The sequence below is a fragment of the Hipposideros armiger genome, unplaced genomic scaffold (assembly GCF_001890085.2).
Source record: "Hipposideros armiger isolate ML-2016 unplaced genomic scaffold, ASM189008v1 scaffold_364, whole genome shotgun sequence".
Lineage (NCBI taxonomy): Eukaryota > Metazoa > Chordata > Mammalia > Chiroptera > Hipposideridae > Hipposideros > Hipposideros armiger.
In genome coordinates this window covers 1656564-1684150 of record NW_017731714.1, presented here as the reverse complement: position 1 = coordinate 1684150, position 27587 = coordinate 1656564, and the positions used below count along the sequence as shown (strand labels likewise).

At 36.0% G+C, this 27587-nt stretch overlaps 1 protein-coding gene across 1 annotated transcript; it reads left to right on the top strand.

Moving 5' to 3' along the window:
• USP38 (ubiquitin specific peptidase 38) lies at nucleotides 1–25926 on the top strand. Its single transcript, XM_019662054.1, has 10 exons — nucleotides 1–1204; nucleotides 2653–2788; nucleotides 7616–7745; nucleotides 9476–9577; nucleotides 12465–12623; nucleotides 14492–14685; nucleotides 17228–17321; nucleotides 19688–19794; nucleotides 20926–22285; nucleotides 24715–25926. Exons 1-10 carry the CDS (start codon nucleotides 523–525, stop codon nucleotides 24874–24876), a joined length of 3126 nt encoding a protein of 1041 aa, XP_019517599.1. The 5' UTR covers nucleotides 1–522; the 3' UTR covers nucleotides 24877–25926.
• The last annotated feature ends 1661 nt before the right edge of the window (nucleotides 25927–27587 follow it).

Below are 27587 nucleotides of genomic sequence, written 5' to 3'. Positions count from 1 at the left end.
GGATCCGGGTCAAGGGTGTTCCTATCCCCTTCTCCCCGGCTGATCCGGCACCCTGGGTGACAGCGGCTCCAGACTCAACCCAGGGCCCGTTTCATCTCACGATCTGCTGGAGCCCTGACGCCCACACCTGCCCCGGGACGCGGAGGCGGGCTTCCTCCACCTGCAGGCTCGCAGCCCCGGGCCCTGAGCGCCCGCTGCCGCTGGGGGAGGGGGGGTCCCGCTGGCCCCTCGGTGCTGATGCTGAGAAGGACTGAGGGCCCGGGGCGGCGGCCGAGTGCGGGCCTCTGGCTCATTAGGACTGCGGCGGGCGGTGCTGGTTCTTACGCGCCCCAAGCTTACCCTCTGCTGCCCGGGCTTGGATGGACCCCCCTGCCCGATAAATGTGGCTGTTGAGGCGGCCGTGGCCGTGGTCGGTCCCGCTGCTACTGCGCTCCAAGTTCACCTCCGCCCCCGGGCTCTCCGGCCCCCACTCGGGGCTGTTGTCGCCCGCTCCGTATCCCCTGGCCTCGCAGCGTGGCGACAATGGACAAGATCCTGGAGGGCCTGGTGAGTTCTTCGCACCCGCTGCCCCTAAAGCGGCTGATTGTGCGGAAAGTGGTGGAATCGGCGGAGCACTGGCTGGATGAGGCGCAGTGCGAGGCCATGTTCGACCTGACCACCCGGCTCATCCTGGAGGGCCAGGACCCCTTTCAGCGGCAAGTGGGGCACCAAGTGCTGGAGGCCTACGCACGGTACCACCGGCCCGAGTTCGAGTCCTTCTTCAGCAAGACGTTCGTGTTGGGCCTCCTTCAGCAGGGCTACCGCTCGCTGGACAGGAAGGACGTAGCCATCCTGGACTACATTCACAACGGCCTCAAGCTGATCATGAGCTGCCCGTCGGTGCTGGAGCTCTTCAGCCTGCTGCAGGTGGAGGTGCTACGGCTGGTGTGTGAGCGGCCCGAGCCCCAGCTGTGTGCCCGACTGAGCGACCTCCTGAGCGACTTCGTGCAGTGCATCCCGAAGGGGAAATTGTCGATCACCTTCTGTCAGCAGCTGGTTCGAACGATAGGCCACTTCCAGTGCGTGTCCACTCAGGAGAAAGAGCTGCGGGAATATGTCTCTCAGGTGACAAAAGTGAGTAATTTGCTGCAGAACATCTGGAAGGCGGAGCCCTCCACACTGCTGCCGTCCCTGCAAGAAGTTTTTGCAAGCATTTCTTCCACAGGTAAGGGTCATTATAATTCCCAGAGAATCTCTCTCGGAAACTCAGTGTGTCTCTCCGGTACACACACCATGTGTGCCTCCCCACCCTGAAACTTTTGTTCATGGAGAGCAATTCTTAGTACCCGCGTCCAACATTTTATTCCCATCTACTGCCCTATTCAGGCGGTCACTTTGTATCTGGAAAAACAGGCCGTGTTTTTATTTTAAAGATTGGGAACGTCGAGGTCTAAGACCTTTGGCACTAAACAAGTTAATTACCCAGCCTCTGCTCCAGTTATGGAATGCTTTGAGGATGACAGCTACTACCTAAAGCTCCTACTTATTAGTGACTAATGGTAGTGTAACAAGGTTTACCATATTGTTATTGTACTGTGACCCTATTATTTTGTTGTAATGAATTTTAGTCCTGTTCTTTAATTTTTCCATTTTTTTTATTCATGGACTTTGCAGTTTTATTACTGGATTAGCCTAGTTTACTATGTAGTTTTTTAATATTGACGTTTTCTGGGTACAAGAAAATGCTTTGTCACCTCGGAAGTTTACCTGTGGCTTTACATTCCTTGTTCTGACACGGATCTTCCAGCTCTGTACATTGTGAAACAGTGGATCCAAAACTATGTTCACTTCCTCTCTACTTGGTACAACCAGTCTCCCTGGCTGTTGTTGGAACTTGAACTTGTGAAGGAGGTGTCTGTCCTTTATCTTGAGAACCAGAAATAAGAGTAGAGTTTTAACAAGCCTCATGCATTCTGATGAATTAAAGATACATATATTTATGAAAGAATTACCAACTGTGTATTTGCAGGATCTGAGTTGATTTACTTTTTTAATTGTAATTCTTGTATTGCCTGTGTTGCTAGAACTGTTAGATTTCCCCAGAACTTTTTCAGCTGTAGGAATAAAGGTGCTCACCTTGGATATGCTTACTTTTTATATGGTTTAAGCGAAGTCTCCCCCCAAAATTCACTTTAATTTCTACTTTTTTAAGAAATCTAAAAAATCTTCCTTAGAGCAATGTAATGACTACTGTAATTAATACTTGTAAGTTACTTTGCAGGGTGTGAAGTGGGAATTTAAATGATACGTTGCATTTCTTTTCTGACTACTACTTTACAAATGAATATTTTAGGACAACGATTTAATATTAAAGGATACAAGAAAATAAAGTAACGTGACTAAACATGGCAATAGTGAATAATAGTTTTTATGTTGGAATAGTTCTGTCTATAGAATGAGCACTCATTGTGACTCACTCTTAATCTCTAACTTCTATAATTTAACATCCCTTTTATGTTAGAGTCTACTGGTGAGGTGCAGCATAACAACTGCTTCCTGATTAACACCTTTGCTGCAATTACTTTTTTTTTTTTTTTTGGTTAATTGTTCTCTCTAAATACTTCACTTGAACCTTCTTGCCATATTCCTTTTTCTTTTTAATTAAAAAATTAGATGCGTCATTTGAACCTTCTGTAGCATTGGCAAGCCTTGTGCAGCACATTCCTCTTCAGATGATTACAGTCCTCATCAGGAGCCTTACTACGGATCCAAATGTAAAAGATGCAAGCATGACCCAAGCTCTTTGCAGGTACTTCTTCATGATGATATAGACGGTAACTGTGGATTCGGGAGGAGGAGGAGATAGTTTGTTGTCTTTTGTCAATAATGAAAGCCTGAAGAGAAGTATTTCAAAACTCAAATCATGGAATCAAATATAAAAAGATTCTCCAAATCAATTGTTTATCTTACTATATGCTTGACAGGCATCCCAGTAAGTAATTCACAAATCCATTTTCAATTCAGTTTTTCTTAATTCCAAAAACAAACACACATATACTCTTATTGTACAGTCAGGAGTTGGTTGGATTATCAATATATTTTACTAATTTCTTTGCTCATTGTTTTTTCTTGCAACCTGTTTCTTCCCTCTGGGATTTTTTTTTTTTTCCTAGCTAAGTACATACCTTTATATTCTCTTCAGTCAGGATCTCTGGGTAATACAGTTTGCATTTGTCTGCTTGAAATGTCTTTTCTTCCTTATTGTTTTCTTTCTCGTTATTCAACAATAGCTATTCCGGTGCCACCATGCTGTTAGGATCTTCTTCATAGTATCTGTTTTTATTTCCTCTTCCCTTTATTCTCATCACTTTATCAATTCTCATATGTGGTTGATTTCCATGTCCTTATGTAAAGTCATCAGTATTCATTTACCTATTACAAGAAGCTCTTATCACCTCCATCTCTCCATGATGAAACTTCTGTGGCCTTGTTTAGCAGCAACACTTTTGTCAGTATGATTGTAACAGCGCTAAAATTTCTTTAATAATAAAGAAATCGTGTTATCCTCTGAATAAACTAGGAAGATGCAGAGAATTATAGATTTCACGAGTGAAAGTGCAATTAGAAATCAGTTGGTTCATTACCTTCATTGCGTAAGTAATAATAGTTAACATTTTCATTACGTGCCATAAGACCACCAGTCTTCTAGTTGGTCTTTAGGCCAGGAGTGACTTATCTCTCTTCTCGAAGTCATCCTGACCTACTCATTTTTCCCTTCTCAGCAAGAAACTACAGTGACTTCTACCACTTAATAAATCAAGTGCAAATTTTACTTCTTGGCATTTAGCACTCCTGGTCTTAATTTTTCAGTCTTTTCAAAACAACCATAGTATCCAACCGATGATTTTTTTTTTAATGTTTTTGGAAATTAATTTTTACCTATTTGTGTCTATGGGAAGTTATGATCCAGTTTTTGTATTGCATTTCCAGTTTAGCTACATGATTCTATTTAACCCATAATCTACCTGAAGTAATTATTCTTATATTACAAAATGTAACGGAAAAGGATAGCAATGTTTATTTTTATCGTACTCCCACCTTATACTTCCCGATACTCTGTATTTCCCCACACATAGCACTTACTATGGTTTACTGTTCATTTTCTGTAACCCAAAGAAATGCAAATGCAAATGCCATTTCAGGACCAGATAAGTAACTTTAAAGTATGAAATAGGCCAGGTGCAGTTAAATAATAGGGAATGAGGCATACAGGCACCTTCTAAAAAAGAAATCTGATCCTCGACTCCAGCTGTCTTATTGCCGTAAGGAAATTTGAGTTCCGTGTTGCTCATCTGATTTCTGAAATCTAGTTTTTTTTATGTGAAATTTCCCAATTTTTAAAACATTGGAACAAATAAAACAGAAGGCTAGATGTAGCCCCAAAGCTGCCATCTAAAAGTGAACATTGATTTTATTCTCTATAAATTAAATCAATTTTGTGGTCATTCATAATGTTGCCAGTCTTAATGTTAAGGTCTTCAAGTTGCATGTAATTTTTTTTAGCTATAGAAAGAAATGGTTTTAATAAATATGAGCCCCTTCTCAGTGCCAAGCACTACACCAAGTACCGGGGATCCAAAGATTAAAGATTAAAAAACAACAACAACAAAAAGCAAGATCCCTGCTCTTAAGCGTACAGTCTAATGGAGGAAGCAGGACTTCGGACTACATGAATTACAGCTATAGTTGAATGTTCTTTAAATATTAAGAAATTAAATCAGTATATCAGGGTTAAATGTCCTCAAAGTCAAATAGTAACCAATACATGGGGGATAAGATTACTGTAGTTAACCATAAAAATAACTCGTCCGGCAGTGCCCGTGCCTGAGAGGATTTGGATGTATGCAAGTTCCATCAAATTGACGCAGTACTGGAATATAGTTAAAGCATTGCATCACACACCAGCAGAGCTTAGTTCAGATACCAGTACTGTTATTTATTGTGTGACCATTGATAAATTTCCTAGCTTTTCTTAACTAATTTGAGGACAGAAACCTTACCTCACTCTTATATTCTCAGCACTTAACCCAGTACCAGCACTTAACACAGTACCTGTTACATAATAGATACTCGAATATTTGTTGCTTCTAATTTGTGTTACTTCTGACTGAAGTTTCTTTAGGGAGTCAGGAGGTTGGGTACACATAGGATAAGGTAAAGAAGACTGAAATCCAGTTTTTTGTATGAAATTTTCCCAATTTAGAACAAATAAATAAAATTAAAGGCTGGATCTAGCCCTTAGGCTGCCGTCTAAAAATGAAAATTGGTTTTATTCTCCACAAATTAAGATTAAATCTATTGTGTGACCTTTCATAATATTTCCTTTTTTTTTTTAAGCTGAGCCATCCTGCCACCTGTTGGCAGCTCAGTGGCTGCTCAGCTTAGGCCAGGACTCGAACCACTGTTGCTCAGAGCTCACACTCTTGAGTAAGCTCTTAACCAACTGAGCCACTCAGCCAGCCCTAATATTTCCAATTTTAATGTTAAGGTTTTTAAGTTGCATTTTTGGGGGGGTCTTTTTAGCCGTAGAAGGCAATGGTTTATAAGATTTATGAAATGGGTTGCTAGAAATGGAGAGAATAAAGGAAAAGTCTGGGTGATTAGGGATAACGAAGAGACGTGGCCAAGTATAATCTTCCACTCTGCCCTCTCACCCTTTACCAGGACTCCCCTTAGACCTGAGCCAAAGGGAGTTCTGGCCATAGGCCCTGTGTTCTAGGGAGTCCCATCTGCTCCTACTCTGTCAGGGCCGCTCCCCATGGCGCAGTCCACAGAGCCAAGGGCATGTGTTCACACGATTCCTCCTGTAAACCACATCGTGTGTGTGTGTGTGTGTGTGTGTGTGTGTGTGTGTGTGTGTGTTTACACTAAAAAAATATACACTATGTACTCAGATGATTTTCTTTTAAACAAAAACAGCTTTTTCTTTTTAAAAGACTTAACTGGTGTTTTTGGGGTTTTTTCTTTGGTAAATCAACAATATCTAAGATCTTTCCATGCTAGATTCCCGTGGATAGATTCATATAGATTTATCTCATTCTGTAAAACTTGACATGTTCCATAGTATATTTAGCCATTTCTGTATTGATGGACATTTAGATTGTTTGCATTTTTTCAATCCCATAACAGTGCTACAGTGAATATACTCTTTGTACACAGACACATGTGTCTCTTGCTTTCTACTCCATGTATGTAGAGTGGCCACAGACTTTTATGAACATCAGTCTAACAGCAGTTGGACGATGTGGAACAGCTGTCAGGGACTGCTTTAATAACTTACGACCATTACTGTTGGAAGAAGATGGCCAGAAAAACAAGAAGGGAGATACGATGTGTGTCGGAGACAGAAGGAACATACAGATAACTTGTAGTTAATATGCATTTGGACTTTGGGGCCCCTCTTAATGTCTAAAAACCTTAATAAAGATAATACTCCAGTGTTGATGTACGTACTTATAGCTGTTGTGAAAATAACCGAATCAGTTTAGAAGTCAGTCTTTTTAATATATGAGTAACTCTTTGGGTCATGTGTTAACGTACTTAGTATTTATCTTTTACATTTTGTATAATCAGGGTATTTATTTATTGCCACATACATTAATATTTGGTGGAAGAGAGGCATTCCCAATGAGAGTTTCCAGTGTCATATATTAACTCATTTACTCTTCACATCAGCCCTGTAATATAAGGTTTTTCTGTAATCTACAAATAAGGAAACTGAGATATAAAGAGGTTAAGTAATTTACATAAGTATTTAGGGTTGCACAGCTAATAAATGGTGAATTGAGATTTTTACAACACATCACTTTGAGTTTATAATCCTGTGTTTTCACTACCATTTTCTTATTAGATAATCCCCCAAATTGGATTACTGAATCAAATAACATGAACATTTAGCTCAATTGCTTTCTAAGAGTCATACCAGTCTTCCTTGTGGTTAGGCACAGGTCTCCATCAGACCCCATATTACTTTGTCTTTATTCCTATCAACCTGGGTTGTTATTCAAGAAGAAAAATACTCACTAATGCAAAATGAGGCCATTTAAGATATTTACACATTCAATGCCTTTTATCTATTTGAAGTTTTCTTTTGTTGTCTTTGTTTAGTGGGATTTTGAAAAGGGATGAAAAAACCTATTTTACAATTCAAGATATAGCCTTCTTTTAATAGCACATTTATATTTATACTGTAACCACCAGAGGAAAAATTTTGATTTATATCCATGTCTTACTTCAGATAGCTATATTTGAACTGCTCTTCTTAGAGTAAATTTGTCTAATGAATTCTTGATCTCACTATATAGAATATTTTTAAAACTGCAAAATGATAGTTTGTCAAATTATTTTTATGGAAATGTGTTATATACGAAACTCGACTTACAATACAAATTGGAAATTCCTTGAGTACAAGCACCCATTATGCTTATTTCTACATCTGATCAGTGCTTTTCACAAGCACACTCAGTAAATACTGAGTCACAAAGTGAGTGGTTATCTACTGTAACTTGTTATCCCTAGCGAAATAATGTTGACAATATTTTCAATACTGACAGCTTTGTTTTCCTTCAATTTTCAGAATGATTGACTGGCTGTCCTGGCCATTGGCTCAGCATGTGGATACATGGGTGATTGCACTCTTGAAAGGACTGGCAGCTGTCCAAAAGTTTACTATTTTGATAGATGTTACTTTACTGAAAATAGAACTGGTAAGTGGGAGTACATAAATCTATTAGAATGTATAGACTCATAATCTATTTTATTTTTATCTTTGGGCTGTCCCCTTTAAAGCGTTTAATTTTGAATGTGTTCTTGTTGGTTTTGCTTTAAATAATAATTTTGAAAAGATTTTTGAAATAAAAAATGCTATTTAAGTATGGGTAATGAAAATAATTTTGCTATTTTCAAAAATCTAATATGAAAACATATTTTACCCATTATCTCTTAAACCAACTAATCAAGCTTTTATTAGGATTATTCAGCCAAAACTGGCTTTGACACGTGCTTTCCAATGTTGCTAAACCCAGGAGTCATTTCTCAGGCCCCCTCTCATTTGACCTGTCAGCAGCTTTGACCGAGTTGATCACTCCCTCTTCAGACACTTTCCTCACTTGGTTCCCGGAACATTACACTCTCCTGGTTTTTGTCCTACTTCACTGACTTGTCAGCCTGCTGTAGTGGCTCTAACTTCAGAGTGCCCTGGAGTTTCGTCTTTGGTCCACTTTCTTCCCAAATCCATACTTACACATATGTGTCTCATGGCTTTAAATAGCATCTAAGTTAATGACTGCCAGGTTTATATTTCTAGTCCATTATTCTCCCATGAACTCCATATTCATGTGTCCAACTGTCTGTACTTGAATCTCAAATTCAGCTTATCCACTGTCTAACCCCTGCTATTTCCCTCCCAGACCTGGTCTTCCCTGTCTCAGATGGCCGCTCCAAACTTCCCCTTGCTCAGGCCAAAAACCTTGAAGCTATCTTTGTCTCTCTTGATTCTTTCTCAGCCCATATTCTACAAATCTTATTGATTCCATCTTTAAAATGTATGCAGAATGCTACCACTTTTAACCAGCTGTATCACTACCACCCTTGTCCAAAGTCATCATCGTCCCTTGCTGTGATGATTTGAGCAGCCTCCCTGCCCCTGCCCTTCGTCCCCTCCAGGTCTCATACACGGTCCTACATGACCTGGCCCAGCGCCGCTTCTCTCATCCAGTCCCCACTGTTACGGCCTCCGTTTCCGTGCTTCGCTTACACTGCCCTCCTTGCTGTCTCTCCAGTACCGCAGCTCAAGGCTGCAGGGCCTTGCAGTGCTAGCTTTGCCCTGCTTATCCTGCTCTTCTCCAAGGTATCTATCAGGCTTACTCTCATTCCCTCCAGTTCTTTATAGTCAGATGTCACATTTTTCATGAGGCATTTTTTAAATACCTTATATAAAATAGCAGACCCCTTTGTTACCCAGCAGTCCCTGTTCATCATACCCTGCTTTCAAAGCTCTTATCTCCATATTACTTTTTATTGTCTCTACCCACCCTCTAGAAAGTAAGCCCTGTAAGATCAGAGGTTTTTCTTTGATACACTCTTGTATCGCCAGTGCCTAAAACAGTGCTGAGCAATAGTAGGTGTTCAATAAATATTTGGTGAATGAATTGAATGAATAAAGGGCCTGAGAGCTCTTACCTTATGAACATGATTTGACAGATTTGTATTTGATGAGGGGTATTTAAAAGTTAATTAGGCCATTATATTCCCTCAATCTCTGTCATGTTATTTCCCAACTGTCTCCTCCCAAAGTTTCATAACATGTGGTAGAACTTTCCAGGAAGAGGGGCATACGTGTATTCACATAAAAATTTGGGGCTTTAAGAAAATAACCACTGATTGGGTTAATGGCTTCCTTACCAATCTTAAGATGGATGTCTTGTCTCTTTTGAAGGTTTTTAATCGACTTTGGTTTCCTCTTGTGAGACCTGGTGCTCTTGCAGTTCTTTCCCACATGCTGCTTAGTTTTCAGCACTCCCCAGAGGCGTTCCATTTGGTAAGTTATTACACGAGCTTTCTACATTGAAAAACCTTGTCTTAAAATTTTAGTTTAATGTTGAGCCACATTTTATATAGTGGAAAGATTGTAGGTTAGTCCTAAATCTTAACTATTTCCATGTAGTTTTATGATTTCTTAGAAATTTGAGATGGTGGATTTCTCGCGAAAGAATATATTTTCAGGATGTTTTGGGTCTCACCAAAACTGCTGCACCTGTAACCACAACCAGCAATTGAAGGTTACTATTCTACATGAGAGATGTCACATGTCAGTATCACTGATGTTTTTTCTTTTGCAAATGTGAACAGTATAGAAGGAGAAAAATGGTTGAAAACCACTGACTGCTATAGAATTCCCAAAGCACGAAAACATCAGCCCCAGAATTAGGGATTTTCATTCTCTTTCAGTCCATATCCTTCAAATTAATTGATTCCACCTTTAAAATATATCCAGAATCCTAGCACTTTTAACAGCTATATCACTGGTTACTGGTTTTGATTTGGTTTGATTTCAGTAATTTGATTATCAGTTATTAATTATTGCAGGTGAGAAATGACAAAATGTTATTTTGGGAACCTGTCCATTTGTCTAGGGCGTCACGGGAAAGCAGTGCTTTACCTGGTTACCCCCGTCCTCCAGGGTCTGATCCTCGGTTTTACAGAACTAGAAAGTCATCATCAATGCACTTGCAATGCAAAAATCTTAGGAATACCGACCTGCCGCACACACGTCCCAAGGAGACTGATAAAGAAGTGCAGAGTTCCAGTTGTTGACTGTTAGTTAGAATATAACTAGCTTCAGAGAACCACATACTCATGTAGACTACTCCGTGCCTCATTTCCACCAAAGGAAAATTTGCAGGCTTTGTAGGAAGTAAGCCTGCCTAACAAGTAACTGCGTTATACATTACCACTCAGGATGAATGATTTCTGCAATTCATTGCTCTAATTGGTGAACTTGATCATCAGTCAATAACCTTATACCTGTTTGTTACACAAACAAAATTCAAACTTGAGGTAATATAGCAGGTATACTAGCAAAATCTTTCAAGGGAAAAAAAAAAATCAATTATTTGTCCCTGTCTTCAGGCATAGTCATGTATATGCCATTTGGAAAAGGTTTATTTTCAGAATTTCTGGAAAGGAGATTCTCAAATATAATTTAATCATTCATTCTAAGTTTTATGCCTATTCACATGGAGCACAGTCCTTAATCTCCAATTAGTCACTTATGCTATACTCTAAACCTATTTCTTTGCTCATAATTTTTGGAAAGATGGAAGGTATCTTACTTTTATTACTTTTTTTCTGAAAACAAGTGTTGCAATAACAAATATTTGACTTTGAATTATTTGGCTTATTGAAATAAGTAAATATTAAATCATTCATTTAAAGAATAGTTAGATCTGAAATTGAAAATTGTGATCTGGCTTAGCAAAGCCTGTAAACAAAGACCTAATTATTGTCTGCACACTGTGTATAGCCTGACCTCAACTAAATTTAACCTGGGCATCTAGTTAGGGGGTCATGTGGTAGTTAAATCACCTCTAACTAAATAACTCAGCAAAGGACTCGGGTTAGGAGTTATTAAGTATGAGCAGTAATCTGGAATCACAAGCATCATTATTCATTATATGTTTAAAGCACTTTTGAGCAAACTAAGATTAATGTTATAATGTGTTATTATGGACCAAGTTGCTTTTCATGTGCTTTCTATAAGTCAAAAAATATTTAAACATTAGTAAAAATATAAAAGCTTCTAATTAAATAAGCTATATACATTTTCTCAAATAGTAACTTAAGTTTAATGGGTATTACAGTAATGTCTACAAATATTTAGATTTGCTCATGCAAAAAAAAATCAATTTTCAAGGATTTAGAAGGTAATAGCCTGCTTAGATGTATATCTATATGCCTGTGAGGAACTTGGTCTTAGTTCTGTGTCAGTGATAATATTGATCACATAGGATATAGTAGTAGACAACTATATTACCTGATCGCAAACACCAAACCTACTCTAGGAAAGCTTTGGGAAGATACAGAATTGTAAAGTAAATAATCATTTTAAAAATTCTTTCCCCTTTGTCTCTTCCATCTCTCACTCCCCCTTCACCTCTGAGGAAACAAAATAAATTTAGATATCTGACTATTTTAACGAGAAAATTGAATAGATATGCGGTAAAATTATAATTGAGATTTATTTAGAATGAAGAAGTGATAGCAACAGAGTGAACTCATTAGGAGCTGGTAGTTTCATGGTCAGAGGAATGGTTTTTTTGATGGAGGTCAGATCAAATAAGGTAGTGCAAAAGCTAAAATGTGATTTAAGACCTCAAGCATAAGTGTAGGCCAGACAGCAGAATGGGAATAGCGGCGTTAAGAATATGGTTGTTCTTTTTAGGGGGAAGAAAAGGGAGTTGATTGGGATTTTACTGTAATTATTGTTATTGCTGTTTGATGATGAGACCATATTCTTTCAAGTGAAAGATCTGAAATTCACACTAGATGGAGCTCTTAAGCTAATTCTAGGCTTATCTTTTAAAAGTGTGTTTCTGTTAAACAATCTGGTAGATATAATAGCGCTAACACTTTTCAACTTAAGGCATTTTTTAGAATGGCAGCAGTGACTAAGTCTTGTTTGTGTTTTAGATGGAATATAAGGATGAAAAGAGGGGTCTTATATGGAATTACAGATGACTTTGAAAACTAGATTTACCTTGATATTCTAGAAATTTTTAACTCCATAATTTTTTTAGAAAAAGTCTATGACTGAACATACAGAAAAGTAGTTGCTGATTGTGTAACAATTACATTCCATTTGTAGGCTAGAGAACTTGATGCCAATTTGCGTAAACTGATGAATGTTTATCTTTTTTTCTCTTCAGATTGTTCCTCATGTAGTTAATTTGATTCACTCCTTCAAAAGCAATGGTCTGCCTTCCAGTACAGCCTTCTTACTGCAGTTAACAGAATTGATACACTGTATGATGTATCATTATTCTGGATTTCCAGATCTTTACGACCCTATCCTGGAAGCAATAAAGGTATGATGATCATTGTACCAGTGTGTGTGGTACTGCAGCCCACAATGTGATAGATCATTGCTGTGAAACATTCCTACAGCCAGCTGTTCAATTTACTACTTTATGATAATATGCTTTTTGTTTGACAAATGCATTTAAAATCAGAATTCATTAATATTTAGGGGATAATCTCTTATTTGCTATAACTAATCTAAATTAATAACTATATTTCTTCAGTTCTACAATGCCATCAATTACAAGGCATATATTTAAGTTTATAACAGCTTTTGGGGAACTTTGGTAAAAAAAAAGGAATGGTACATTACGTGACTACAAACATCAGAGTTGCATCCCAATATCAGAAGTATTAAAATATGTAAAATGCATCTTAAAGTCAAGAAAAGACAATTTAACAAAATATTTGACCTGGGTTTCTTTCCTGTTTTTTATTCCGTTTTTGCTATGGACTTTTCATGAAGGCCCATATTTCATGAAATCTTTACTTATTTTTGTATTTACCTTGTTTTTCAACTTTGTATATATGTGGGATCTAGAAAGCACTGATTCTATTTTTCTTGAAGAATGGGTCATAGTAAGCACACTTTTCTTTGTAAACTTACTGCATAATCAGCATGTAGCAAAAGAACTGGAGAACTTGCCTCAGCCAGACTTAATGGGAAGTTATTAGAAACCAGGCCTATTAATAGTATTTCTTTTTGAGGCCTGAAATACAACATAAGGTCTCATTATCTTTACTTCTTTTGTATCTGAAATGAATACAAAACATTTTCTTCTTGCTATATAGTTAGCTAAATCAAACTGATTTGGTTTGAGGCCAGTACACGACACTGGTCAGCAATTAATGCTTACCACAGCTATGATACATTGACAATTCAGAAGTAAATTTCTTACGTAAAGAAGCTTTTTGTGATGGATTTGATGATAATGTTAATCTCTTTCTATGCTGTCACTGTGTCCATAGATGAAAGCTAGTGCTGTTGTTAATTGATTGTCATTCTTCAGCGCTTTCCACATTGAAAATTCTAATAACTAAAATAGGCTCAGAAGAAACAAGGGTCTCCCTCTTAACCCAACAGCTATCAACAACAACAAAATCAGATTAAAATTCCTTCAGAAAATGTTTGTTTTCTAAAGTACAAGTATCAGATGGTAATAGCAGTCCAAAAAAGCCTTAATATTTTACCAGTTTTCCTTATCCTTCAGTGCTCTCTACTCATGCTTGAAATCGCTTACACTTAAAATTTTATCTCATGTCACAAAGTGGCTAAGAAGAATCTGTATCTTCTAACAATTTTCAGTATGGTTAAACATGAGATGGAGTTTTATTTTTCAAAGTCAGAGGTTATTGTGCTTAGGTGCTTTCATTTTTCATTTCCTGATTACTTTGAGCTTTTATTTCTGTAGGTTAATACTGGGTAAATATTAGAAGATATTTCTTCTTTTCATTACAAAATTTAAAAGCAAATTGTTTAGCTTATTAAATTGTGTGCGAATTTAAGTGCTGATTCTACTGCCTTTGATTAAGTGCTATTCAAGCACTGCAGTATTATACTCTGATCTCAAAGTTTTATTTTTAAAACATTTTGCTGGCAAATAGGAAGCATAAATAGTTCAAATGTGACTTGAATTCCTGGTTCATGAGTATTCTTCAAACTCTATTTAGGAGATATTTATTTTAGGAGACAGTTATTTTTGCATATAGTGTAATTTGATTTTTTTGATGACTGGTCAAGTACTCAATGATTTCAAAACTTAAGTGGGAGGGGGGAAAAGGTTAAATGTCAGGGGAAGAATTTTCTTTATGGTGTTAATTTAGTGACAAAAATTGCTTATATTTTTAAACTATTTTTCCTCTTTATGATCTACAGGATTTTCCTAAGCCCAGTGAAGAGAAGATTAAATTGATTCTCAATCAAAGTGCCTGGACTTCTCAGTCCAATTCTTTGGCATCTTGCTTGTCTAGACTTTCTGGAAAATCTGAAACTGGGAAAACTGGTCTTATTAATCTAGGAAATACATGTTATATGAACAGTGTTATACAAGCATTGTTTATGGCCACAGAGTAAGTTTAAATTTGAACCCTTTTTTTTTTCCATTTTAACTAGAAATTGATGCATGTTGATGAATTGTAAGATGGTGGGATTGTCTTCACATTATTTCTTATAAATGGCAGAAATATGAATATTTTCATATGACTATTTTATGCAGAAATGAAATTGCTTTTAGTGCTCAGGAACTATTAAAATGTTAACTTATATAAATTCTACTGTATATTTATAGTATATGTTGCACTTAGAATCTTTTAAATTAACTCTAATTTGATATTTATTAGTGTAACAAGAGAGACTGATTGAGCTTATGCCAAAGAGTTTAAGTGTCCTCAAATACTAATTTGTTATTATCCTGTAAGACAGTGTATTTTTTTTAACCTGCATATCTTTTGAGGGGACCTGTTTCATTTTTTCTGCCTGTAGATACTTTGCTGTTTATCAGATCAGTAACTTCTTTCTTGCTGGTAAAGAAGTTGAAGCTCTGCTTCCCTCCTCAAGTTAATGAGCCTGTGTGTAAACAGACACGTTCCTTTGCTCTCGTACAGATTTACTTTCAAATTTGTTTTCTCTTGCAGCCAATAGGAAATCAGAGGTGGTTAGCTATATGAATGCTATCTATAAAGGTAAAAAATAATGGTAAACGTTTCTTAAAAGCAAAAACGTAGTTGGATTTTTCTCTTCAATACCAATAGAGTATTCATAAAACTCGACCAAAGATGTTTACAAATTGAGTTTCAAGTCTTTGTAAGTTTTTATGCCTACCTAGAGGAATCATAAACTAAAAGATAAAGAGTTAGCTCTATTTTATTTCCTGGCCTCAAAATACACTATCAAACACTAAGGTTAACTTTTTGTTTGGTGTAGTGTTTTCTTTTGTTTTTTGGTTTGTAGTTGGGAATTTTTGTTTGTTTTTTTAAAAAATGTGGACTCTTAGACACAAGTGATGCTTGTGTCATAAACCTGGAAGAATCCATATCTCACCACCAGAGGTCATCTAGTCCAGACGTCTAACTGATGACAGAATCCCAAAACAATTATAACTGGCAACAGCAATTCAAAGAGCACACCTTACTGTACACTGGCCAATAATATTATCTCAGAATAGGCAGACAGTGTATTTTATTTCTTTGGTAATATATGAATCTTCATGGTTTAAAAAAATTAAATCTAGAAATATATGAAATTTTAAAAAATCAGACATTCCCTTTCCCAAAGATAATTTAAGTTTTGTGTGAATTGTTCCAGGCCCTTTTTTTGTAATTATAAATATCTATTATAAAAACAAATGTATTTTGTTTTTTAAACCATATTTGTTTTTTAAAACAATATTTATAGAGAATCTTATTTATATATTCTTTTCCAGCCACTTGCTTGTGTTTTTATCTTTTAATGCTTTGTGTTGTAAATATCCCCTTGTTGGGGCAATGACAGAACTGAGTAAATGGGAGTATCACAATTTATTTAACCATGTTTGTATTGGTGAATTTGCTCATAGTTAGCATCCCTCTGCCCATATGCAGAGATGGAGGATATTCTTTGAATAGGACATGCCAAATGCTCCCCAGAAAGGCTATTACATTTGAACTTGCATACTAATTAATATATGATTGTACCTATGACCCCATACCGTTAGCAGTACTTGATATAATCAGTGTTAAATTTTTTTTCCAATCTGGGGGAAAATGTCTTTTTAATTTGCATGTTGCTGGCCATTATAGAGTTTTTCCTGTCTATTCTTTGTTCATTTGTGTTTCTTTTCTGAATAACTTGTTTTTTCCTTTGTGCAACTTTCTGTTGAGTTTTTTTCTTTTACATGTTGATTCATACCTACTTTGGATGATAATCCTTTGTTGTTACGTGCTTTCTTCCAGTCAGTGCAATTCAAATTTGTAGAGTGTTTCATTTGCAGTTTTTAAATTTTATATAGTCAAATCTGCTATTTTTCATTTATAGTGTCTGAATTTTAGGAAACCTTCCTCCTCTAAATTTCCCCCCTCTTTTTTCTTTTAACTATTTCGGTAGTTTCGTATTTTACATTTAGCTCATTACTCCCAAGTGGCATTTTTGATGATGTAAAATTTTATCTAACTCCATTTTTTTCCAAATGGATACTCAGTTGTTCCTGTACTACTTTTTAAATAGTTTATCTTTTTTATATCCTGTACTAATAGCACAATCTTTAAATCACTCTTAACTTTATAGTATGTTTTGATAATGGTATTTGTTTACTTCACACAGACTTGAAAGAATTTAAAAATTGCTTACTTATGTTATTAGCTTAATCTATTTCTGCTTGCTAACCCAGACAGTAATGATGCTCTGTGACAGTACCTGGGCCATTGCCAGGACATGTAGTGGTATTTAGCGTCATTGTCCCCTTTCTCCTTTACTACCCTGTAAGTAGTAACTTTGCTACTAGGTAAAGGGCCATCAGGTGCCTGAAGTTTTACTTTGAGGATAATAAATTCTGGAACTCACTTCTTTGTAGCTTTTAAAAAATGCATGTGTGTGTACACAATTATACAAAAATCACTATATTTTATTCTCTTTCAGTTTCAGGAGACAAGTGTTATCTTTAAATCTTAATGGGTGCAATTCATTAATGAAAAAACTACAGCATCTTTTTGCCTTTTTAGCTCATACACAGGTGAGTGAGTGTAAGTGTGTGTGCTATGTATATGTTAATATACACAATATACATGTTAATACAATATTCTTTAAACTTAACATTATACCATATACTTGGTAAATTTTTTTAACTAATGAGATAATATATTGGGTTGTCGGAAAAGTCATGATGAATTTTTTCTATGTTTTCGTTGCAAAACTGCGTCACGACTTTTCCAACAACCCAATATATCTCAACCAACACAAGCAATCCACTTAGAAATGCTAAAGAGATACTGTCTAAAATCGCAATACACCCTAAGTTTTTATTTCTTCCTCCTACTTTCTGTTCTTGTACATGAATATTATACTGACCCCTTATTCTAATTATAGATAAAATCTGATTTTTCTATCCAATAAATAAGCTCCTTCATGAAGAAATATTTTTAAATATATTTTCAATACTTTGTAGACATTAATTGATGGATTTTACAGTAATCATTAAGTTCTACAGCTTAAAATTTTTTGATCATCTTTTATGTCCCTAAATTAATCCAAGGAAATGAATTTATGCTAATGGAAAAAAGTCACATACAGTAAATATTCATTCAGCAGACATACATTAAGAGACATAATATGCAGTCTGATCAGCATTCAAAGAGGATTCCTATATTCAAGGAACTTACAGTTTGGCTTTTGAGCAATACATATGAATAATATATATTATTTATAAATAATATAATATTATTTTCTGGTTTCACTCTGATTGTCTTTGTTTCACAGAGCTCTAGAGGAGTATGTAGTTAGAGTCAGGAGAGAAGATAGACTCAGAATTGGTAGGATTGAGTTGCTAGGAATGCCTTGTTCCTATCTACAAGATGAGAAATATCTCAAGTATAACTTCTTAAATGGAAGAATCAAGACAGGATTCACATATGAGATGATAGTGATGGCTTATGAGTAGTAATATACTCAAAAAGATAATTTGATTACTCTGTATCTGGGGGAAATACGTTCACAAATTAAATTTAACATCTCAGGACCCAGGGAGATGAAATCTCCCTCCAACTCCCAAACATTTTTTCGTAGTTTGACTTCTGCACTTGCTTTATCACTAGTATATATTTACTGTATAATATATAATATATATATATGTATATACATATAGATAATAATACATTATACATACTACATTAACTTATTAAATCAGAGCTATTGGCAAAAACCTTTAGGAGGTTTCCATGTTTCCAAGAAAAGAAGAAAGGAATTAACAAGAGAACATAATGAAAGTCCTGTCACAGTTGTGACCGCCTGGTAGCAGGCCAACAAGGATTGTTTTAGGTAGGAAGAATCCCCAGTGTAATTGAAAGGCTTATTTTTCTTACAGTTAATAAAGGTAACATTTATTGCGCATTTAAGTTTGTCTAGCTCCGTGCTAAGTGGTTTACATGTATTATCTTCCTAATCCTCAGAGCCAATCTATTAGGTAGTAAGGTAGTGTCCCCATCTCACAGGTGAAGAAACCAGGCACATGTTACCTGCTTTCAGGGTCATGCAAACAAGTGGCAAGATTGGGATAAGAACCAAATGATTCTGATGCTCATGCTCGACCAGTACACTAAACTGCTTTCCTTTGAAATGCTATGAACACCCCTATTTTGATAAAATTTCCCTTAACTGAGGACTGTATTATATATCACAAATATTCAAAATGTGAAGAGAATTGTAAATTTTCAAGTTATAATCACACCTTTTCAGATGTCTTTTTAGTTCATTTTCTTGTCATTGCAAAATCTAGGATTTGAATGTAGATTGCTCCAAAGTACATGAGCAACCAGTTCACTAAGCTGTCTCTGTACTAAAAATAAAATCAGCAAGGTGACCATTGGGCTCACCTTTCTGTACATTTACGATGTGTGTCCCCAGTGAAGGAAAAGTTCACCTGATGTAGGTATACTATGCATGGCCCTGCAGTGTATTCCCTTATTACTTTATCCAAAGTGTAGATTCATTAACATGTCTTTTTGAGATTTGGTTTCAAAAAATTGTGGACTCAAATGCATTGCTGTCATAGAGGGATAATACCAGGAGCATTATATTAAGAGCTAGAGAGACCTGGGTTCTGATATAACCCACTCTGCCACTAATTTAGCTGTATGATCTTGGGCGAGTCACATCATTTCTCTAGATCTTCATTCTCATCTGCAGAATGAAAAGTTACAACTGAAGGTTATCTAAATGTATTTCTAACTAACTTTATCTGCCCCCATGTTTGATACTTTGTAGTGAAGGTTAAGTGCAATGTAATTTTAAGTAATCTTTATGAAACATTATACAGTTAGATTTCAGCTTTTGGTTCATTGTGTGAGACTCATTTCCTTGTCTTTTCTCTACTGATATCAAAAGAGAGAAGCATATGCCCCTCGGATATTCTTCGAGGCTTCCAGACCTCCGTGGTTTACCCCCAGATCACAGCAAGACTGTTCTGAATACCTCAGGTTTCTGCTAGACAGGTATGATTGAATTGTGTTCTTTCATAACAGACTATTTCTACATAATGTTTTGTTAGCTTTAAAAACATATTTCAAGTGTTAATCTTTAAAATACCTTGCATTTATTTTATTTTATAAGTGTTCTTATGTTTTTAATTTGGTTTCTTTTTTTGTTTTATTTTCTTACTTTAAGCCAGCTGTTCTCAATGTGTGGTACAAGGACCTCTAGGGGTTACCAAAACACTTTCAGGGTCCTTTCTTTTCCAGTTACCCATCTGTGTATGTGTGGTTGAGGCCAGATTTTCTTAATATACTTCATCCAAAACAATGTATCATATTAGATTGAATGCAGAGCAGATATGACAATCCAGCTGTCTTCTGTTAAGCCAAATACTTGAAATATTTGCAACATGTAAAGCAATGCCATTCTCACTAAATATTTTTGGCTTTCAAAAATGTAACTATTATTTATTTTAAAAGTTATTTATATTAACAAGTAATGGGTTTATTATTGTTTTTAAATATATTATTTTATCAGTTTTTGAATGTGGCAAATATGGGATAGATATAATCACATAAATGAAAGCTCTTGAATTCCTCAGTTATTTTTAAGAATATAAAGGGGTCCTGAGACCAAAAAACATAATAGCTGCTCCTATAAACCAGTTTATAGTTGAGTTGGGTTGGTACATTTTATTGTCTCCTTAGCACTTAGTTAATAAAACCTATTATCTTCTTTCACCTCCCGGTCTTGGCCTCCCTCCTGTTACACGAATGACTAGTAAAGTCAGTCTAGCGCAACTTGTGCAACCTCCCGCCAGTTCAACAAAGGATACGTTACATGGTTTCTTTGTGCCAGGCTTTCCATGAGATGCCAGAAAGATGAAGATATATAAGAGCTTATGTAACTATACCATAGTAAGTGCTACAAAATAGCCGTGTGAAGAAAGTGTAATAGAATATAGGGTAGTAATAACCCGTAACTTCTGTTCTAATCTGCATTCTCCAACTGTTCAATATGCCTCTTAATTAAAAGAGGAAAACCTTTATTTTTTGAATTAAGCATTATTTATATAAGCCACCAATATTTGTAAATAGAAATGACATTTAAACTTACATGAAGTAGCTATATAATGATTCACTCTCCCACAGGCTCCATGAAGAAGAAAAGATCTTGCAAGTTCAGTCCTCACACAAGCCTTCTGAAAGTCTGGGGTGTATTGAACCTTCTTTCCAGGAAGTGGCCAGTAAGGCAGCTGTACTTACAGAGACCCCTTACACAAGTGATGGAGAGAAGACTTTAATAGAAAGAATGTTTGGAGGGAAGCTACAAACTCACATATGTTGTTTGAACTGCAGGAGTACCTCACAGAAAGTGGAAGCCTTTACAGACCTTTCACTTGCCTTTTGCCCTTCCTCTTCTATGGAAAACGTGTCTTTTCAAGACCCAGCATCATCACCCAGTGCACAGGATGATGGTCTCATGCAAGCCAATGTACCTGGTCCTTCAGAAGAACCGGGAGTATATAATCCAGCAGCAGCTGCCTTTGTCTGTGACCCAGCTGTGAATGACAGCATGGTGGGCAGCCCTCCTGATGAGTTTTGCTGCGCTGAAAACACTTCTGTCCCTAATGAATCTAGCAAGATTTTTGTTAATAAAGATGTACCTCAGAAACCGGGAGGGGAAACCACACCTTCCGTAACTGACTTACTAAATTATTTTTTGGCTCCAGAGATTCTTACTGGCGACAACCAGTATTATTGTGAAAACTGTGCCTCTCTGCAGAATGCCGAGAAAACTATGCAAATCACAGAGGAACCGGAGTACCTTATTCTTACTCTCCTGAGATTTTCCTATGATCAGAAGTATCATGTGAGAAGAAAAATTTTAGACAATGTGTCACTGCCATTGGTTTTGGAGTTGCCAGTTAAAAGAACTACTTCTTTCTCTTCATTGTCAGAAAGTTGGTCTATAGATGTTGACTTCACTGATATTAGTGAAAACCTAGCTAAAAAATTAAAGTCTTCTGGGACTGAAGAAGCTTGTTGCCCCAAACTGGTGCCCTATCTATTAAGTTCTGTTGTTGTTCACTCTGGTATATCCTCTGAAAGTGGGCATTACTATTCTTATGCCAGAAACATCACAGGTACAGAGTCCTGCCAGATGTGCCACCAGTCTGAAACCCTGGCATTAGCTCCCTCCCAGAGTCATGCGCTAGCAAGAGAGAGTCCCAGTGCCATAATTGAGCAGGATTTGGAAAGTAAGGAAATGTCAAAAGAATGGTTTTTATTTAATGACAGCAGAGTGACGTTTACTTCATTTCAATCAGTCCAGAAAATTACGAGCAGGTTTCCAAAGGACACAGCTTATGTGCTTTTGTATAAAAAACAGAACAGCACTAATGGTCTCAGTGGTAATAAGTCAACCAGTGGACTCTGGGTAAATGGAGACCCACCTCTACAGAAAGAACTTATGGATGCTATAACAAAAGACAATAAACTATATTTACAGGTAGGTTGGAAATAGAAGCATCATCATTTGTGGAAAATATTGAAACGGTGGATAGGTGGGTAAATGAGCACCCGTTTCAGTTCAGTGAAATCCAACTTCTACATTTTCATGGAATTTACAGTAATAATTCTGAAATTTTGAGTCTGGGTTTATATGAAATGGTTTCAACCTATCTAAATTGTATTTCTTTCTAATGTTATGAATTAATTATGAAAAGTCACAGTTAGGTGCAGATAGAAGACCCTACTTGTTTTTTATTACAAAAGATGTGATTATTATAAAAATCACTACATACAGAACTATAGGAAGTTTAATAAAATGTGTTTTCCCTCTTCCCTTTAGTCCCACCTACCAGGGGAAACAACTGCTGAACTTGGTGTTTATTCCTTCTAGACCCTTGTGTAAATACTTTAAGGGCTATTTGTTGATATTCAGATAGTTAAGATAAAAGGACACTAAAAGGTGGAATACGTAACGAAAGGATATTTGTATTCTTTAAGGATCTGAGCAATAAAACTAAGGACATAATAGAGCAATTAGTAAATAAAAGTCATGGAATAAATAATGATACATGATACATTTTTAAAGAAGTATAGCAATGTTCTAAAATGACACAAAAACACTACATTTTACAGAAAAAAATGAGAAACTCAGAATATTTGTTAGAACTGATTCACTACCAAGGATTCTATCATGCAGTCAGAAGGCTTATCCAAGGAATAGAATCATGTCCTTCTCGCTAGATAGCAAACACTAGATATTAAGCATCACAGTTCTTGAAGACTAAAGAACTGGAGTGAGGTTAAGGTTTGGTTGAAATGGAAACTTTCTGTAATATAAAATAGAGAAAACAAGGCCCAGTGCAATCTTGATTTTTGAAAATATGCAGGTTATTTTTATATCATGATTGGGTGAAATAGTTATCAAAGGAGAGACATGGGTTTTGAAGAGATGAGAAACTACTCTAATTTCTGTGACTGGAATGCCAAAAGCCGTAACAACTACTTGTATTGCAGCCTAACTCTAAATGGTTTTCTCTGTTTTGCCATTTATCCCCTTATATCGTGATTATGCAGTATTTGAGTATGATGAGCTACTCTTTTCATTGTTTTAATGTCACTATAAAGGAAAAGTGTCCATGTACTTTATTTCAGTTTTTCAGTGTTGTCCAGTTGTTCTAAGTTCCATCTTAAGTCTTATATTGGCAAGTTGTTTAAAGCAAAAAAAAAAATCACTAAATTAATTTAAATGTTATTTAATAGTTATCTATTTTTTAAATTTGTTTTTTAATTTAAGTATAGTTGGTATACAACCTTATATTGGTTTTATTAGTTTCAGGTGTACAATATAGTGATTTGACATTTTTATACTTTACAGTATGATCACTAATTCTAGTTAAGCATTTAATTTCTAACTTAAAACATCTAGCTAGAAATTATATAATAATATTACTTTGCCAGATGGAGCAAAGTAACTGGAGATTTAGTTAAAAATTTGGCAGTAGTACCGTTTTTGTTATTACTGTTAACTGTATTTGAAAGTTCTTCAGGATGATTGTGCCTAACAAGTGTTATGCTACTACCAGTGGCGTTTAGACCTTGTTCACATCGACCTCATTTCCTGAAAAATGGGCACATGCCAGGATATTTTACCTATTCTTCCAAGGAGTTTGTGCCAGTTTTCAGAATGTATTTTATACCTTGCCAAATGAATTTGCCATTATTTATTCACTTTTTCTCCTTTTGTGGCTGAGTACCTAATAGTGTTCTAATCTGAGATCATTAATATGTAACTGAGCACCTAATATATGTCTGACACACAGATGAATATGGTTCCTGATAACATTTTTAATAATCTGGTAAAGTTTTAGGTGATACGGTAAAGAGATTGGCTCCATTTTCCTTAGCAGTGCTTTTGAGATGTTTTATTTCCTGAGCATTATTCTAAAGAAAGTAGAAAAATCAGCCTTCTTTTATTATTTATACATTTTACTATAATCACCCACTTCCAAAATAACCTATTGATAGAGAGTAGATAATCCATTATAACCTTTGAATTCTGCAGCCTTTATATTAGAAAAGAAATCTATTCTTAACATGTGTTGAAGAGTTATAAGAACTATAATATTTCTGTGGAGAAATTGTAGGATTGAGGGTCTTGTGTTTTCTTCTGTAAATTGAGGTATTGAAACAGAACAGCCTTAGGATCCATCATTCTGTAGAGTTACACCAAGATTTTGTTCTCTATCTTGTGTGCTTCATCAGTGATATGCAGTTTAGTAAAATTTGGAAAGGATTAGTGTAGTCAGTATTTTTAAAGTTGCTGAGATTTGAAAGATGCTTATTAAGGATTAAGGCATTTTTTAAATGTTTATATAGGTGATATTGTATTTAAGATTTTAATTTCATAAAAATTATTTTGAATTGTAGGAACAAGAGTTGAATGCTCGAGCCCGGGCCCTACAAGCTGCCTCTGCCTCCTGTTCATTTCGGCCAAATGGATTTGATGACAATGATCCACCAGGAAGCTGTGGACCAACTGGTGGGGGTGGGGGAGGAGGATTTAATACGGTTGGCAGACTCGTGTTCTGATCCGGAGAGAGTCCAAAACGCACTGGCCACAAAACCTCCAATGCTATGACTGTTAAAATGTCAGACTGTAACAAGTATTTTTCTTTTCATTAGACCCTTATACTTTAAGAAAACACACTCAGTGCTTGTTTTGATTTTCTTGACAATACATTTATTAACAAAATTCATCATGGGAAAAAAATCTACCTCTTAAAATTACATTTGCTTTTATGGTTAGACATGCTTGACCAAAAATTTTCAGAGGAAAATATGTACCTGGTCCCTAATTAAGCTGCATTAAATTTAGTAGAGGCATTTAAATGATTCTATTCTCAGTTTTACTGAACAAGAAATATAATTCATTTAGCATCCTTTGTAGAAGAATTGATGTTAGAGGTGAAGGAAATATTGTTTTAGAAAGAAAATCCTTTATTTCCTGTGTAGTTACCCCATTATTAAATTTGAGTCTTGAAAATACTAGAGATGAGACAGTCTCTAATGAAGGCAATAACATGAAATTTATCAAGCGATAGTACTTTTCAGGTTTGTTGGTGCTGTCTTCAGCATCACTGTATCTGCATTTGAAGTACAAATGTTTTTAAAAGGATTATTTATACATATGTGTTGAATTGATATTAAGAAAGGTGCATGATCCTGTAGAAGCAACATTTTTACCTAAAAATTGCTAACTTTGTAGTATTTCTAATTGTTTAAGGATTTTAAAATTCTATTTCAGGGAGTCTATCTTCTGTGTTTTGAAGGAGGTGAGTTCTGTATGTGCCTTGCAGTACTGTAATTAAAAAGTAGGATTCTTTGGCTGCGGAAAAGCTTTTTTAAAATGAAATGTTAGGAAGTAATTTTTTGTGCTAATGTTAAAATTATAACTTTTTGAAAGGTATTAGATTTTCCTGAAGTAAAATATGATGGTTCTAAATCAATAGGTGTGATAGTTTGTTTTTAACTCTCAGAAGAATTCAGAGTAAATGAACCTAGTCAAGTAGAAAATCTTTATTGATTTTGTTACTTAATCCTCAGAATATTAAACACTGATCGCATATTTTTAGAGTTGTACCTTTGGGGGTTTTTTTGTGGTTTTTTTTTTTTCATTTGAGCTATATGTTTTGCACCATTGTTTCCATTTCATAGTTTCAGATAAAATGTTGAAATGTCAGACCCTACCGTCCCACATTTTCTTTTGCCAGGAAACTGAAACCAGTCATTTCTCCTGGGTCTTGATTATATAGTTTTCAAGAGTTATCCCAGTTGTCCCCCTTCCAAAAGGTTCTCATTTATCCATGGCTATACATTGTTCTGCAGATTGGTCTCATTTATTTTGAAAACATTTTAAGGAAAGAGTGTTCTTTGGTGATTTGGGGTTTATCTTTTTCCCAAGCTTTCGACGGCAGTGGTTAAACATGGCATTTCTCATCTTCATCTCACTGCTTCCCGCGCCTAACCTGTTTCCACTCACCAGGAAGATTAGGAAAACTGGGTTAGTTAAAAACTGGCAATTATTTGCAGAATTGATTGAGATTTCTCTTCCCTGTAAATAAATGAACCAGAAGAATTTTTATCATACTTCCTTTCCTGTGGGCTGCCACTTATTCTAATGGTGAGTTTCTGAGCTACCCAATGTACTCAGTTATCCACAGGTTAGGTAATGACGTATAATCACATTATATCAGTCTCAGCATTTTCCGAAAGCCATTCTGTACTTGGTGAATTGATAATGGGCTCAGCTACTTGTAGAAACTTCCATAAAGACAATTAGACCTACACACAGTTTTGTCTATGACTATCAAGTCATAAGTGGATTTTATGTGTCAAGGTAATATGCATTGAATTTCCAAAATAACAAAAAGATGAAATTCTAGTTATATAATAATACTGAGAGTATTAAGATAACTTGATTCCAATACCAAAGACTTTCTTTTAAGATTAAAAATATAGTAAAACTAATTAATTGATGGATTTAAAGTATCGTACCTATGGAAGACTTAGAACCAGAAGAATCAGAAGCTTCATTCAAAAACCCATCCAAGTGAGCCTTTTAATAAGCTAACACTTAGGACTGCTCTGACTGTTTTATCTCCCAGTCAGTAATTAGCACTCCTGTGACTTCCCTGCAGTTTTGTTTGTCATATTAGGCCCTAGTCCTTGTACTTTCCTCTGCCTCTTACAAATGTTACAAGGTCTGACTCTAAAGGCTGACTAGATTACTGGTGCTGTTTTTCTATTTCAGTCCAAAGTAATCAGTTTAAATGAAGCTGCTCCTTGCAACTAAAAAGAGCACATTAGGACTCACTACTGACAGAAATGAAAACCTGGAAGTCTAAGTCTGTCCCTTTCAAAAATCTTTATTGACACATTGAGAAAAGTAGATTTTTTTTTCCAGAGAGATATGCAAAGAAAATAAATGTGATGTGGTCAGTCGTGCGAGCCTTTGTAACCCATGCATGAGCCAGTGCCTGTGCAACTCTGACTCATGACATTGACTTAGCTTAAGTTGGAGAAAGGAATCGGTCTCATTCTCTTCGTTTATCTTCCCACCACCTCTCTTCCAGCTGAACAGTCAGAAAGAGGGCAGCTTTGGGCTAGAGATCCCTAACTTTCATCTCAATACCATAAGATCCTAGAAGAATCCTTTGGATATAGAACTAAAGATCCCTCATAATGTGTAGAGGGATTGAGGGATTGTGACTGATTCAAAGAGCCTATTATATTTTTAACTA